The following is a 16,988-nucleotide window of genomic DNA, read 5'->3' as shown; positions in this document are numbered from 1 at the left end:
CTACCTCAAAAAGGATGATGAGCATCAAAGAACCTCCTCATGAAGATGGCTTCAAATGTGTCAAACAAGCCACTGGGCAAAATGTTCTTGTTTTTACTACAGCAGAATTCTGTCTTTAAAAAAAGGGCAAGCTTGGATGCAGGCAAAGTTGACGGCCAAACTCTGCCAAGACAGGGTAACCAAGTCCTCAATAGTTCCTGGTTAACAAATATGTCTTTCAGATATATTGGGCCAGAAGGCTGAAGAAGATGCTCCAACATTATAGAGTTTTGGGCGACTATTCAGGTAGAAAACTGTCTCTGTCATTTTCTCATTTGGAAATCTACTAACTTGCACTCCCAGCATACTCAGGTAATCAAGTTTATTCCTTCTCAATTTCTGATGAAGTTGAAGACCAGGTAGCTTAGTTTTACAATGAAGCTTAGTTGTTTAGGGGGTTAAGACTTTTTATAGGTCCAGATAGATGTTTTAAGTTGATAGTGACAAGATGTGATGGGGATTGATTTACATTCAGAATTTTAGACACACCAAGATAGGAAAGATGTTTTCTTCGAGGCTGTCAAATACAAATAGCCAAAACACTAAGAATGTAACAATTATATAATTCCTGATTGTGTCATTGTTCTTCTTGCTATAGGTAGTCTATTGTATATATGTGTAATTATATAAATGTATATGTAAAAAATAAAAAATATTTAATTAAAATAAATAAATAAATGAGGCAAAATGTGGCTGCTTTGGTCAAAAATTATGTAGAACAGTCAGATTTGGAGACACCTAAGCTCAGAGCACACCTTCCCCGCACCCACACACCTAATTTTTCTTATTAAAAACTTATAATAAAAGTAAATGAATAGCATAAGCAATATAATTTCAGGTCCAAGTCAAATTCCAGTTCCCCAAATTCCCAAAGGCAGTCCAAATATCCAGAAGTGAGCTTAGCCTGGGCTATAGGAGGATTTTTGGCACTTAGATAAAAGCTAGCTTTTCTCAGGACCGTCTGAAGCCTGTTCCCAACAGGAGTGATTTCCCTGACCTCTAGCTCTCCAATTAACCTCTACCTGTGGTACCTATCAGTGAACCAAAGTCTGTGCTAGCCTCCAGGCTGCTTCAGTCCCTGGCCACAAGTACTTGTTACGCACTTCACAGCCCCCACACCAGTCTGTTGGCCCTTCCCCCCCCATCTTCTCACTCTCCTGATAACCCTTGCTCTCCTCCCTGTGCCTATGCTGGTCTCACCAGGGTGTCCCTAGTCTCTAACTCTCCTATTCTCCCCTCCCATACATAGCCATGGCCACGCCCAAGCTGATGGCCGTGGTCACTCTACTGTCTCTCTTTGATCTGGAATTTTCCAGGTGCCTCTATATATCGTCTCTCTCTTATCTACATAAAAGCCTTCCTCTTACCCATACCACGGAGCAGCCATGTTGGCAGTTTCTTTACTGAACCCCACTGCCACATACAGATGACAGCTCAATGTCGGAAAACATGGAGGAGACTCTTATTACCACACTAACCCCAACTATTCATCCTTTTCATGCTTCCAAGTCCTGGAACTGTGTTTCAATGAGCAAAGACAGTTAGACCTATGTGACTGGAAAATAAGCTTGCAAATGAGGGCCTTTCAGCCCTATATTAAAATAATTACTTTATCCCACAAAACTCCACTGTTGAATTTCCACATGCCAGACATGGTGCTGAAGGAGCAGACACAGTTCTTCCTTTCAAGATGGCCTCAGCCTGGTGGGGGACTCCTAACTCACTCTCCTCCACTGAATTAGCTGAACAAGAGAGGTTTACATGCAGCTTCTGGGAGATGCAGCCAGAACAGTGCCAACGCTGTGGAAGGCCCTGTAATTAATTTCTCCTTCCCACAGTTCACTGTATCCCAAATATCAGCCTTTCAGAGCATGCCAGGCAGAGGGCTGGTGAGCAGAGGAGAGAGAAGGGTTGAATCACAGTGCTTCCCGTTTTAGTTGTGGGACTGTGGCCGAACCTCTTTAGGTATTATTCCCTCATTCATGGCGTGGGGCAGTAATGTGAACTTTTAAGATGTTAAGATTAGATAATGTGTGTATAAAGTGCGTAGCACATTCCTGCCTGGCATGTGTATTTATAAGAGATGTTTTATAAATAGAAAGTCTTCGATTATATGTAAGGATCTCCTTAAGGACAAGAAAGAAAGTCTGTTTTCAGACCATCAGTTCTTTGCCGGAAAATAACATCTAATTCTCTCCTTTGTTCCCCACTCCTGGTAAATGCAAGAACTATTTAAATATCTGTGCTCTGAGACACTCGAGAGTTTCAAGCAAAGCGGCCATTGGGAGGTGTTTATTGGAGGGAGGGGTATTTTCTTAACATGCATTAAAACACAAAATGCACAACTGATGAACACACAGATACTACTGGAACAGAAGTGAGGTTAAATTTGTTTTATAGCGAATGAGAAAACATGTAACTTTCTTTAAAAACTTCCTCTGCTATTCCTCCAGGAGAGAGAAAGGAAGTTCTCACTCACAAGATTATAATCACCACCTAAGAGAAATGGCTCAGCAGACAAAGTGCTGGCTGCCAAACCTGACAGCTTGAGTTCAGTCCCTACATGGTGGAAGGGAAGAACCAGCTTCCATAAGCTGCATGCGCGTGCGCACCCACACCCACACCCACACAATAAATAGATTGATAGATAAATAGATAAATAAATGTCATTAACATTTTAACAACTATAATTGTCTATGAAATACATAGAGGGAGTGGGCAGTAGTGACACAAGCCTTTAATCTCAGCACATAGGAGGCAGAGGCAGGCAGATCTCTGTGAGTTTGAGGCCAACATGGTCTACAGAGCAAGTTTCAGGACAGGCAGGGCTATACAAAGAAACCCTGCCTCTAAAAAACAAACAACAAAAATTAAATACATAGAGGGAGACATCGTTTGAAAAAACAGTGAAGTTTTACTTTTCACACAAATACATTATATGCTGCTATGGGTATTAAAGGAAAGAATTTAGAAGATATTCATGTGCCTTGCAAATAACAAAGATCACTGCAGTCCCATCATGCACATGGCGACCACTGTTTACCTGGACTCTTGTCCTGGTTCTAGCTGATGCTCCTTCAGCTGCAGTAGTTTCAGGACAAGATGCCGAAGCAGAGTCTACCTTGTAAAGAGATCTGTGCTTAAGACTCTCACACTAACCTCGGCAAATAATGACAAGGGACTGACCCTTCTTGATACACTGGAAAGTTGTCACAAAACGTAGGACCTCCACAAGCTTCAGGCATGGCAGTCTGGGTGCCCCAGAGCCAATGTAAAAGTCGGGCATGTGTGCCTGCTGCCTGTAATGCCAGCCAAAGCAGAGGATGCCCTGGGCACGCAGCTTAGCTAGACTAGTTGAAAGTGGCAAACTCTATATCCAACGAGACACTCTGTGTCAATAAATGTAGTTGACAGCAACTGAGGGCTACACTCTGCATCAATTTCTTATCCATAAGTGTGCACACACACACACACACAAAGGAGGAGGATGAGGAAGAGAAGGAGGAGAAGGAAAGGAAGGAAAAGTAGAAGGAGAAAAAGAAGAGGAAGGAAAAACAAAGAGAAAACCTTCATGACTACCCATAACTCTTTATCAAACATCAACACTTGTTTCTGAGAAAGAAAAACAGAAAGAGTGCATGGGGAATGGCTGCCTGCGTGCTAGAACTCCACTACATTCAGTTAAATGCAAATGAACCATTATCATCCGGTGTAAATTTGTTTTAAAGTCTGCAATGGTTTACATACAAAGGAAGTATAACAAATTCACTTTTACAACTACTGAGTCTAGAACTTACAACAACAACAACCACCACTACCACCACTCTTTTTAAAAAAGTCCAAGAGGTTTAGTAGTTTGAGAGACAAAACAGGGCTTACTAACTCAACAGGAAGCTGAATATATATATGTGTGTGTGTGTATGTATAAACATTACATACATATGTTTCAGAAGTTTTCAAAATCTTTAATAAGCAAGCACACCATGGATCTGCAGCAGAGCCAGCGCAGCAAGACCTGACCCAAGTGCTCCCAGCATCCTGCTTTATTTCAGGTTGGGAAATGCTGACCAGCATAAAGGCATCTAGGATGGTGACAGCTCTTGCCTCCACTTAACACCCATTTGAGTCCCACACTCCTTAGTTTGACTACTGTTGTGCATCTAATCTCATGCTAAACTATACACTTTTCCTGTGCACAAACAAACACCCGAGCCCAAGTCTGTCATTTAAAGCAGCTTGTAACTACTATAAACATTTATGTGCCTTTTTTTCCTTCTTCTTCCCTGCTTAGAATAGAGTTCAAAGGAATAGGTTTGCTCCGGTTCCCTTGATCCCCTGGCTGTTTACAAACTTACGTAAACGCAGGGGCATTCTCTGCCTGGTGAAGATGACAGGCCTATCCTGTCTCAGCTAAGGAGACCTTGGGGACAGAAGGAGATGCTTTTGACCCTGTGCTTAGTCCTAAATCTCTTGTCATTTGCCCTAGAATGGGGATCTCCAGAGAAAACATCACCTCTACCACCAAGCCAGTAATCTACCAACTCCTGGGGATTTGTTTGTTTTCTTCCTCTAATTACCCCTGTGGTGAGAAACCTAGAAGAATGTGTAGGCTGATCGCAGAATCTTTCCCTCCACAATTACACTGCAAATCACAGTGTCCTGTGCAGCTGCCAAATCCCAGCAGAACTCCTGCACAGATGACAGGGAGGGGACTGTGACCCAGCTCCCTGCAGTCTACTACCCGGCAGGCTGTGCCTGCGTGCCTCAGCCCAATTTTACCCAAAGGTGACAGGACACAGAGCACCTGTCCTGGCTGCTATCCTCACACTCTGCTCAGCCAGGGAGAACCCGCATGACCTCACCTAGGATTCCAGATTTTGCTTCTTCACACAGCAGTGCTTTCATTGAAGTCTTGCCAAATAAGCCCTTCCTTGTGTACCCTCTGCTTCCTTATAGAACAACCGAGAAGCATCCCCGAGAAGGAGGTTTTCCTGATGGTGAACGGTAACAGTGCTACTGAGAAAAGGAAGGTGTTGAAACTTATAAACTTTGGAGACGGATGTGGTTCAGTGATAGAGCACTTGCCTACCGTGTGCAAGGTCCTGGGTTCGATCCTTAGCACTGCAAAAATAACAGTAATAGTAACAATTGCTAATAACATCATGTCTAGTTCAGGCTACAACTCTGATTTTCATCACTTGAATTGACAAGAATTTGAACAACTTCCACCTAAGAAGAAAGCAGAAGCACCTGACAAAACAGCAGAACTAAGAGCTTTTCTCTTTTTCTTCAGTGAATGACCCAACTTGTACCTCTGGAAGGCCATGAGAACTCTGGCCGGGAAAGAAGTTTACCCCTGGTATCACGTCTTCCAAGTCAGGCATTACATAAGCTGTTCTATATAAACTGCCTTACCTGGTAAGGTACACATTGCTCTTACTTCTATTTGTCAGATGATGAAATTGAGTCATGATGATAGTAAGGGTCTTGGGCTGGAGATGTACCTGGTACAGCTCAGGGACAGAATATCTGCCTAGCATGCACATGGCCCTCCATTTGATCCCTAGTGCCACAAACACCCCCCACCCCCACCCCTCCACCTCCCGCAGCCTCAGCCCTGCAGTTCCCCAGAGTCCCACATGATTATCCCTCTAAGTCCCAGCAGGTGGTGTTTTGGGAGGTTGTAGATGGTCCCTAGAGGAATTGGGTCACTAGGAGGAGGTCTTGAAATTTACCAGGCCCTTCCTGCTTCCTGTTCCTCCAACATATGAGGAGGTGGGCAGTCTCACCACATGCTCTGGATACCATGAAGCCGCCTGCAACTATGCCTAGCCTACTGGGATGGATGTGTCCTCTCAAACAACGAATGTTAATAAACTTCTCCCCCTTAACTTGTTTCTTGCTATGTATTTGGTCACAGTGACATGAAAAACCAACACACTCATACACACGTGTCTATGTGCACATATCCATGCCTATAGTGTAAGGATTGCTGATGGGCATGTGGCCGGTATATGCCAGAACCAGGACTTGAACGTAGGACTGTGGGATCTGAGCATCCATAAACAGTACAGAGAAGGCTGGGGAAGGAAGTGGAAGGCAACGAGAGCTGAAGGAGAAGCTCAGTCTCTCTCTAACAGCCCCAGCTGCTGCCGCTGCCTCCCGATCATGAGATTGTACCACGGCGAAAATGGAGACGTGGGGCATTTAACAGCCACATAAGCCACAGAGACAAAAGCAAAACAGAAGGACCGTTTATGAAGACCAAATGCTATAAAGAACTGTGGTCAGTGAAGACAGACTCCTTGGTGAACTACGCTGGTGGGCAATTTTATCCAATTCCAAAGCACATCCTGTCTGAACCTTTGACTCTCCACGCAGGATCACTCTTAATGCTTGTAGAATTTAATAGCATACTGCACGAGAAAAATGATCTAGAAACAAACTTCACAATATTTTTGAGAAGGAGAACAAAACGCTGTTGGCACTGTGGGGGTGTCTGTGGGAAGAGCTTCACCCATAGAGCGACTGGCAGCAATTCTTGTCACTTTCAGAGGGAAACAATCCTTTGGCCAAATAGCACAAACACCAAGAACGTACATCTTTCCAACACCATCCTGAACAGCCCATGATACGGTGTTTGTCGGTGGACCCACCTTCCATCTGCAGTGAAAGCCAGAATCCCATCCTACACCTACTGCAAAGTGTAACGGATGAAACCATGGGACATCACAGACCAGCTCGGGGCTCAGTGACGGCTCAATGCTGTAAGCATCGGGTGGTAAAATCATTAGCAGACTGGAGGCTGTGGCTGAGCTTGGATTCTCATTCTGCTTCATACAACAATTACTTTCTCTCTGTTGAAATCCACCTTCCTCTTACTGAGGAGGAAAGATGTGTAGGTGGTCAGATGAAAGACTCAGCATTGTGAATATTACACACAGCTTAGCAGCAATTGGAGGAGAAAAATGCATAAACAGGGAAGTGGTACCTATATTAGACAGTCAGGAACGAATGCTTTAAGATGCACTGTCAAATGGTTTCCTAATGTGAGTCATAGGCCAAGTAACTAGCCACTCTGTTTATACATTTTTCCCAAAGCAAATGCAAACCAGTGAAGATGCTAGCTTTTGAACTGGACAACTGCACACACACACACACACACACACACACACACACACACACACACACACACACACACACACGTTCTGCAAACAAAGCTGGCAGAGGACCTTAAAGAGGCTCTGAATGTGCCAAAAGTGATCTGCAGAGTGCGCTAGCTTGGAACTCTGGCTTACCAGTGGAGTCGGTTCCGGAAGCCCTGCCGCTTGCCTGCTCCTCAGCGTTGATGAGCTGCAGGTCTGTGGATGAGGGAGCGACGCTAGGACTGCTGGTGTCCTCGGAGTGGGTGGTCCAACTGCTCTCAGATGTCACAGGGCATCTTCTCAAAGAGTCGAAGGAAGGGCATGTCCAGCAGGGCATGGTCAATGTGAGGGCTGAGAAGAGATGAGAATCCAAGTGGATACAACATAAATAAATAGCTGTCTTTTGTTTACATTTAGCGTTTGTCTTACTCTGATGTCACTCAGGTCCTATGCGATGGCAGCCATTATAAAAGACTAGGAAATCCTTGGGATGAGGAAAGAGAAGATGGATGGATGGAGGTCTCACAGGAAGTCACTATCAAAAGCATATCAATGGGCTAGAGAGATGGACAGCTGCTATGGGGAGTTGACTGGGAATGACCCCATAGGCTCATATATGAATGCTTGGTCCCTAGTGGAAGGAACTGTTTGGGAAGGATTAGGAGGCATGGCTTTATTGGAGTGGCTGTGACCTTGTTGGAGGAGGTGTGTCACTGGGGGTGGGCTCTGAGGTTTAAAAGGGCCAGTCCTAGAGTCTTCTGTCTGTCTGTCTGTCTATCTGCAACTTGCAGGTGAGATGTGAGCTCTCATCTACTGCTCCAGTGCCATGTCTGCCTGCTTCCCGCCATGATGACTATGGACCAACTCTGAACCTATAACAAGCCCTCAATTAAATGCATCTCTTAATAAGAGTTTCCTTGGTGTCGCTTTTGAGGAATAGATCAGTGACATAGACAGTAAAGTGCTTGCTGTTAATCCAGGAGAACCTGTGTTTAATCCTAAGCATCCATATAATAAAATATATAGGGTTGCATGTGCTTATAATTCCAGCACTATGGAATTATAAGTCCCCTGCCTCTGGGGCTTGCCAGCCAGCCAGGCTACTTTGAGTAGAGCACTGGGTCACAGTGAGAGATGCTGTAGTCTCACAAAAACAAGGGATGGCTCTGTTAATCTGTGGCTTCCTCCCATACAGACATACATAAGTATACATGTTGCATGTATATGCACATAAAGGCAAATTGAAATTCAAGTTAAAACAAAACAAAACAAAACAAAAGCCTAACTGAGGGAGTATGAGTAACTCTAGGGCCTTATTTTATTTCTAAATGTAGATTTCAGTTTCACTTAGGTCCAAACTACAGAATTTTTGCAGTATCACTCTGACCCGGGCATTTTTTTCCCATTTTTAGTAGCATATCAACAAACTCAAGAAAATGTGCCAGTTTACACTGTAAAACAAGAGGCAGAACAAGTTTTAGGCTAATAGTAGATAGATACACAAACGCGTGCACGATGCCTCTGCTTGGTTCAATCCTGACAATAGGTGGTAGCTCTGCACACTGTTACACGCACAGTGGAGACTTATTGGGGCAGCTGGCTTGCAGAGAGCACAAAGGAAATATCTTCTAAAGGGAAAGCACAGGCCTCGGCTTTATCTCCTTGGCTCAGAGCACTAATTGGCCTCTCAAAAAGTGTGTGTGTATGTGTGTGTGTGTGTATGTATGTGTGTGTTTCTTTTTCCTTTTTAAATAAGATGTCTTAGTTCTCTTCATTTATTCTTGGTTAACTAACTGCACCACATGAGCTCTCCGCAGTGCTGCATAATGACTGCACCATTGCAATTTTAACATCAAATTCTAGAAAGAGAATAATCAGAGAATAAGGAAGAAATGATGCAAATGCCATTTACCGAGTATTCATTCAAAGGTCAAGCACCTTTGCAAATGTTTTCTCATTAGATCCATTGATATTAAAGGTAGGTATGGGTTTTTTGTTTGTTTGTTTGTTTTTTGTTTTTTGTTTTTACACAGGGGCAAACCAACATAGAGGTTAAGAAACCTGCAAGATCATGCAGTCAGTTACCCTGGCTGAAAGCACCAAAGATATAGTTGGGCTAAGAGACAGAAAGGGAAAACTGAGAGTTCAGAAGGAATATATGGCAATAGTTGTGACAATATAAAAATAAAAACGAAAGAGAATCTGTGTTCCTTATTCTCTTGGGCATGAATGAAACATCTAGATCTTTGCACTGAGGGCTTGTAGCTCCTTTCTTTTAAACTATTATACCTGTAAAAACCAAACCATGACCCCTACAAAGAGAAAAAAAGACACTCGAACAAATAACAGAAATAGAAAGCAAAGACGAGATTGCAAATGCCTGTTATAGGACTGCCATTCCCTGGGTTAGGGTCAGGTACTTTGAACTACTATGGAAATTATCACTTAAGTAAAGCATATTAACATTATTTAATATGCTACATAGAGCTATCAAGAAAGTAAAAAATTAACCAGAGGCCAGGTGAAATCTGGAAACTAGAAATGTAAGCAAAGCCTGATTTTCATACTCTGAGGACCACTGCACCAACCCAATGTCCACCACCACTAAGTCTGAGTATGCATGGCTCATGTGAAGAAAACACAGGAGAATGAGCCTATACTCAGCCCTAGACGGGCAATCTAACAAGCGATCAGGTACATACTGAGAATTCCCCAGAGGCTAAATGTACCTTTACCTCAGTTGGAGAAACAAAGAATGATGTTTACCTTAGATTTGGGTACGAGGCACAGGGAAAACCAAAAATCTTCTGATATAAGGTCCCACACGGGGATTGGTGTGTAGAACTATTCGTGTGGATCTGAAAACCTTCAGCCTAGATTTCAGGAGAAATATTCCCAGGTAGCCTCAGACACCTGGGAAAGCAAATACTAATAATCCTTTCTGGAAGAAACTGTCTGCATCTCAGGCAGATTGTCCCAGGAGGATGGTAAAAGCCTAACAATAACAAACCATAAAGAATGTGGAAAATCAGGCTAGCATGAATAAGAGCAAGCAAGATATCGGAAGGGGTGAGAAATAGAATGAGACCTGCAAAGAGTTCAGGCAGCAGGCTTGGGAAGCAGGGAACACAACGAGGTGCAACAGGCTTAAGAGAATAAGAAGTTGGAAAGATGAGAGAGAAAAAAAAATGTACTAATGAAAAAGAACTAAATGGATTTCTTGGGAACAGAAAAATAAACTATCCCAAATACAAAACCAAATGGACAGCACAAAAGGGCGAAGAGATAATGGGAAAGGTATTAAAAACAAGTAACCCCCATGATGGGCAGGAAGAAGGCCTCACCCGTATATCCGGGTTCTTAAGGATAAGAGAGACCGGGAGGAAGGCAATATCTGAAACCCTGCTGACTGAGAATTCCCCAGAATTTATGAAAGATTGTTTTTTTTTCTTTTTTAGATTAGAAGTCCCTAGGCATGTCAAATAGAATAGCTAAAAGTAGACCTAACAATCCTGTAACGCTAAAGACAAAGGGAAAAGCTTAAAAGCTATAAAAGAAAATGCAATACTTTCAAAAGTGGTCTACCACCCCCTCAACAGAAGAGAAGCCAATGACCACGTCAGCATGCTGACACAGAATAAACATCAGGGTAGGATTTTACCTCGGGTGTTCTACTTTCCTTTCTATTGCTGGGATAAAACTCTCCAATCAGAAGCGATTAGGAGGCAAAGAGTTTGTTTCAGTTCCCAATGCATCACTAAGGCAAGGCGGGGAAGGAACTCAAACCGGAATTTGAAGCAGAAGCCATGGAGGGATGCTGCCGGCTGCCTGGCTCTCAGCTTTATGCTTAGCTAGCACGCTTCCTTTTCTTTTCTTTTTTCTTTCTTTCTTTTTTTTATTTTTTATTTTTTGGTTTCTCTGTGTAGCTTTGGCTGTCCTGGACTCACTTTGTAGACCAGGCTGGCCTCGAACTCACAGTGATCCACCTGCCTCTGCCTTCCAAGTGCTGGGATTAAAGGTGTGTGCCACCACAGCCCAGCTCTAGCTTGCCTGCCTGCCTTCCTTCCTTCTTTCCTTCCTTCCTTCCTTTTGTTCTTTTGGAGGTGGGGTTCAAGATAGAGTTTCTCTGTGTAATAGCTCTGGCTATCCTGGATTTACTCTGTAGAGCAGTCTGGCTTCAAACTCACTGGGATCTGCCTGTCTCTGCCTCCCAAGAGCTGGGATTAAAGGTGTGCACCGCCATGCCTGGCCTTAGCTAGCTTTCTTATACAGCCCTGGACCACCTGCCCAGCAAATAGTACTGCTCACAGTAGGTGGGGCCCTTCCACATCAATTAAGGAGTAATGGAATCACCCACTCACAGGCCAATCTGATCTAGCCAATTCCTTGGTTGAGAGCCCTTCTCAGGTGCCTCTAGGCTGTGTAAGGCTGATGGTCAAAGCTAGCTAAGGCATGGAGAAATGCCTTCACCAAGCAAAGGAAAACTAGAGAGAGCACAGTCTGTATAACTACACCTAGAACCTTCAAGACCAGTTGCTACAAGTTGCAACATGAAAACAAGTATTAGAAATGTCAAAGCAGCACTCTGGGAGGCAAAGGCAGGAGGATGTCAGTGAGTTTGAGGTCAGCCTGGTCTACAAAGAGGATCTAGAACAGCCAAGGCTACACAGAGAAACCCTGTCTTGCAAACAAACAAACAACAAATAAACAAAAACAAAACAAAACTACAAAAAAAAATGTCAAAGCATTGGTATACAGACCAGAATACTCATTGTAATGGGACTTAGTATTCATATAAACTAGTTGCTTAACTCACTAGTACTTGATTTTCTAAATTTGATAAAAGATCCTTTAAAATTCAGAAACAGACACAGACTTTTACATGTTTCATTGATCAAAGCAGCAATCTAAATAGCAATAGGAAATACTGTACGTGACCATGTCAAGAATGAAGTTAAGCTGGGCATAAAAGTGGATACCCTATAGTTCCAGTAACCAGGAGGCAGAGGCAGGAGGAAGCCATGCCCAGTCTTAGCTACAAAGGAAGACCCTTTCCTAAAATAACTAAAAAGAAGTAAGCATTACTATCTGAGAAGGTGGAATTTCTCATGATAGAAAAAAAAACAACCCCAAACCAAAAATACCTGAAAACTGTTAAACAAAACAAAAACCCAGCCAAAATAAAGCAAAACAATCAACTCATTGTATGATAGCGAAAGTAAATAATATACATTAAAGTGTTAACTACTAAATATTTTAAAAACAAATATAAGTAAGACTCTTTGTGAAGACTAATCATGATGAAAAACTAGCAAGAAAAGAGCACAAAATAACAGAATGAAAACGGGGTGGAGTGGGCTAGGGGTTAGCTCAGTCCGTCGAATGCTTGCTTAGCATGTGTGCATGAAGTTTGAGATTTGCTCCCCACCATCATGTGGAACAAGCATGGTGGCTCACACCTGCAATCCCAGCCTCCAGAGGGAAGATGATTACAAGTTCAAGTTCATCCTTAGCTGCACAGCAAGTTTGAAGCCTGATTGAAATCCTCAAAAAAACAAACAAAAAGCCATACGGCACAAAAAGTACCCAGGTACAAGTACCATCATAGTGTATTGAGAAGTCAGTAAGTGGAAAATAATAATGAATATTCTTACACTAATAAGCGTGAAAACAGATAAAATTATAGACGTTCTGGGACTGGTAGCTTTAAAAATCATGATTCATGAAGCAAGTTAAAAGCTTGATTTGTATAATAACTATGAAATGAAATGAACCGGTACGCATAGTGTTTCCTTAAGCAGTGCTTCTGGCTAGGTATGTCTGCTGAAAAGGTCAAACCTTAATGGCAAAGGAGACATTTCCATCTTCTGGTAATTATTCCAGAGTGTAGGAAGAAGGCCCACTCACCAGCTTGTTTTATGAGCTTAGTGTTTCCTTACACTAAAACCTGACAATACAGACCCAAGAGGAACACAATTAAGTGAGAATTACAGGCTCGTTTGATTGTGACCATGGACTTAAGACACCTAAACACTGTTTCAGAGGCCACTGTGGACTACTGAAGGGAGCATTACATCAACACTACACTGAACTCATTGTCCTCACATAAGGTTGGCTGAATACAGTGTTCCTCAACCTCTTTTCATTATTGTTTTCCTAAAGGGTTTTGTCAGACTTTTTTTTTCTATAGTCTCTCTTTTCCTCCTTCTTTCCCTCTCTCCCTCTTTCCCTCCTTCCCTCCCTCCCTCCTTTATCTTTTAAATTTTTATTTATTTTTGTGATATTTGATTGTTTTGTCTGCATGTATGTCTGTGTACCCCATGTGTGCCTGGTGCCCACAGAGACCAGAAAAGGGCATTAGATCCCCTGAGACAGACAGTTATGAATTCCCATGTGGGTACTGGGAATTGAACTGGGTCATCAGGGAGACTAGCCAGTGCTCTTAACCACTGAACTCTTCAGCCCTTCTCTCTGTCTCTATTTAAAGAAAATATTAAGCTAATTTATCTGTGTGTGCATGTTCATGTGTGAGTGAACCCCCGGAAGATGGAGGTTGGATGCGTATAAGCACTGCCTGATGTTGGTGCTGGGAACTGAACTCTAGTCGTCTGCAAGAGGAGCCAGTGCTTTAACCACTGAGCCATCTTTCCAGCCCTTACAGAGTCATTCTCTTTCCTGAACTTCCTCTTCCAGTAGAACATCACAACAGAGAAACACGTGTTGATCTAACCCAACAAATTTAGGTTGCCCTAGTTTTACGTATGTGTGTGTTTAGTTCTACAGTGTTAGCAATGTGAAAAATGATACACTATGACCACAGTAGAAATAAAAGAACAATTCCATTACTAGGAAGATATGCCATGTCATCCTTTAATGGCCACATGTGCGATGACTCCAGCTCCCCACAGCCTCCATATTCTGCTCCTAACCTCTCGCAGCCACTAATCTGGTTTTTATTTCCATGGTTTTGCTGTCAAGAATGGTATGTAGATGGAATCATGCAGCCTGCAACTTTAAGAACTGGCTTTCATGACTGCACATAATGTCTCTGAGACACAAAGGTGCTGTAGATATTAATAGTCCATTCCTTTTGATTGGTGAGTAGTATGCTGTGGCAGGGACAATACGACAGTTAGGTTAACCACCCATCACCAAATATATCCATCCATCAAAGGACATCTGAGCTGTTTCCAGCTCTGAGTATTGTAACAAAGCTGTTAAGAGCATTTGTACTTGAGTTTGTATGAAAAGAAACTTCCATTTCCACAGACTAAGTTTTCAAGAGTCCAGCTGTTGGGTGACATGGCAATTACATGTCTAGTTTTATATGAAATTATCTGCTGTTTTCCAAAGTGATTATAGAATTTTATTATCTCACTAGTAACACATTACAATCCAATTTCTAAGCATTTAATACTGTCATGACTTAGTCTTTTGAAAAATATCTGTGTGTATATAAGTACACATACATTTACGTGTGGGGTTTGGGATACACGCATGACATGTGTATGGAGGTCAGAGGAGACCATCGATGTTGGTTCTGCCATCTACTTTTGAGATTTTTTTTTTATCTACTGAAGAATGAGCCAGGCTACCTAATTGGAGAACAGCTATCTCCTGTTTCCGCCTTCTCTCACTGGTATTACAGATGTGCTTTTAGCATCCAGGTTTATGTGGGTTCTGGGGATTCGGACTAAGGTCTTCACACATGTACAGCAAGCGCTTTAATCCAGCTAATACAGTCTTTTTGAAAAATTAATAGTGTTAGGTTCTTTTACTTTGCATTTCCTTAGTGGTTTATAATATTGAACATCTTTTTGTATCCTTACTTACTATCTCTGTAGATGTGTATCTACTTGCAAATTTGTTTATCTTCTGCCTGTTTTTAAATTGAACTATTAGAGAAGAGGAGGGAAGGGGCTACAATTGGGATGTAAAGTGAATAAATAAATAAATTAATAAAGAAATAAATTGAACTGTTTATTGCTGAACTTTGAGATTTCTTGCTTATTGTTTAAGATTTATGTGTGTATTGCTTGCATATGTGGAGTCAGATCTCCTGGTTACGGAGGGTTGTGAGTCACTATGTGGATCCTGAAAATTGACCCTGGGTCCTCTGGAGGAGCATCCAGTGCTTTTAACCACTCTGCCTCTTGCTTGTGTGTGTGAGTGTGTGTGTGTGTGTGTGTGTGTGTGTGTGTGTGTTCGGATGCTATGGCACACATGTGGAGGGAAGTCATAGCACAGCTATAAAGAGTCAGATGAATGCTGGGTGTGGTGGCACACACCTTAATCCCAGCACTCAGGAGACAGCAGCAGGTAGATCTCTGAGTTTGAGGCCAATGCTGGTCTACAAATTGAGTCCAGGACAGCCAGACTACACAGAGAAACCCTGTCTAAAAAAAACAAAAAACAAAACAAAAGTCAGTTGGACAATGTGGAGGAAGAAGTGGTGGAACCTTCAAGGAGAAGGTTTTCTGGGCAGAACAGGACAGATACACACAGGAACTCACAGAGACTGTGACAGTGGGTACAAAGTCAAGCCAGACAAAAGCCCAGCATGAAGGGGAAGAGAGAGGTGGGAATGCAACCCCACCATCAACAGAGGAGCTACTGTCATTTGATGGCTGCTTGGAAGAAAGAGACTCAGTTTTCTTTAATGATGTGACCCTCAGTATGTTGACAACATTCATTCCCAATTGTAGCTGAGTGACACAAATTCTACCCAAATGTTTTGTTTGTTTGTTTTTAAAGAGAAGAGGAGGAGGAAGAGGAGGAGGAAGAGGAGGAGGAGGAGGAGGAGGAGAAAACTCAAAATTGAGTGGGTGGAAAGGGTGGATCTGAGAAGGCAGGGGAAGATAAATACGACCAAAATTCATTGCATGAAATCCTCCAAGAACTCATAAAAATATTGTTTTTTAAAAGTCCAGTGTCATCCTTGGCCACAAAGGGAATTTGATTCCCACCTAAATGAGATCAGTGTCTCAAAGCAAAAGATAAAAACCATAAGGAAAAACAAAAAAGGAGCACTTTGTTAGCTGTGGATAGAGAAGAGCAGATGCCCATCAGAAGCCTGAGAAATGACCTGCCGTATAACACTGTAATCACAACAGAAAGCACAGCAACAGGAACAAGAGGAATTACAGCTGCAGGAAGGAATATGGGCAAGCCTCATAAATCATATGTGAAAGTCACGAGATACCAACTGAAGCATTATTCCATTTTTGCAAAGTTTAGGACCAGACTAAATGCAATTATATCCTCCTTGACGAATGTGTAGGTTGTAAAGCTGTCCAGGAAAAGGCATAAGACAAGTAATGTGGTTATTACCACGAGGCTTAGGGGGATGGGAAGCAGCTAGGAAAGGGGCTGTGATGGAGGAGGTGGTGGTCAATAGGGACCCTACAGGATGATGGAAACACCCTTAGTAAAGAGGTGCCGGCTTGTACTATTGTTCTTTACACTTTAATGTACTTTTAAAAACATCTGTTTATGTTTCTTCAATTGTAAATAAAACCTATTAACCCCACATATAAAAAAATGCTGATTTCAATACCAATCTTTATCTTTATATAAGTGAAAACACCCATATTTCCTTTGAAAGATAAATGAAGAATAGCCCAGCCTGGTGGGCAGTACAAGCCCTTGTAGCTCACACACTGTTCTCATTTTGGCCCCATACTCTCTCTTCATGTACCAGCGTCAGAATCTCGGATGCTCTGTCTTACCCAGGCTGTTAGCTGAACATCCTTAGGCCACAGGCTTAGCTGAAATGAGAGAAGGCCCATGCTGGGCTATCTGGCT

The 16,988-nt window shown here is 42.5% G+C and overlaps 1 protein-coding gene across 2 annotated transcripts in view; it reads right to left on the bottom strand.

Moving 5' to 3' along the window:
• The window catches only part of STON2 (stonin 2), a 150,372-nt gene that overhangs the window by 77,947 nt on the left and 55,437 nt on the right, over nt 1-16,988 (bottom strand). For both annotated transcript variants that reach the window (XM_084791579.1, XM_084791580.1), the window contains exon 4: nt 7,338-7,535. In XM_084791579.1, the coding sequence (XP_084647705.1) occupies nt 7,338-7,535 (198 nt within the window). The remainder of the gene's footprint in view (nt 1-7,337; nt 7,536-16,988) is intronic.

The sequence above is a fragment of the Acomys minous genome (genome assembly GCF_964271855.1).
Source record: "Acomys minous genome assembly, chromosome: 8".
NCBI classification, from domain to species: Eukaryota; Metazoa; Chordata; class Mammalia; order Rodentia; family Muridae; genus Acomys; species Acomys minous.
The sequence above is the reverse complement of the archived record's forward strand: the minus strand, read 5'-3'. Positions and strand labels throughout refer to the sequence as shown.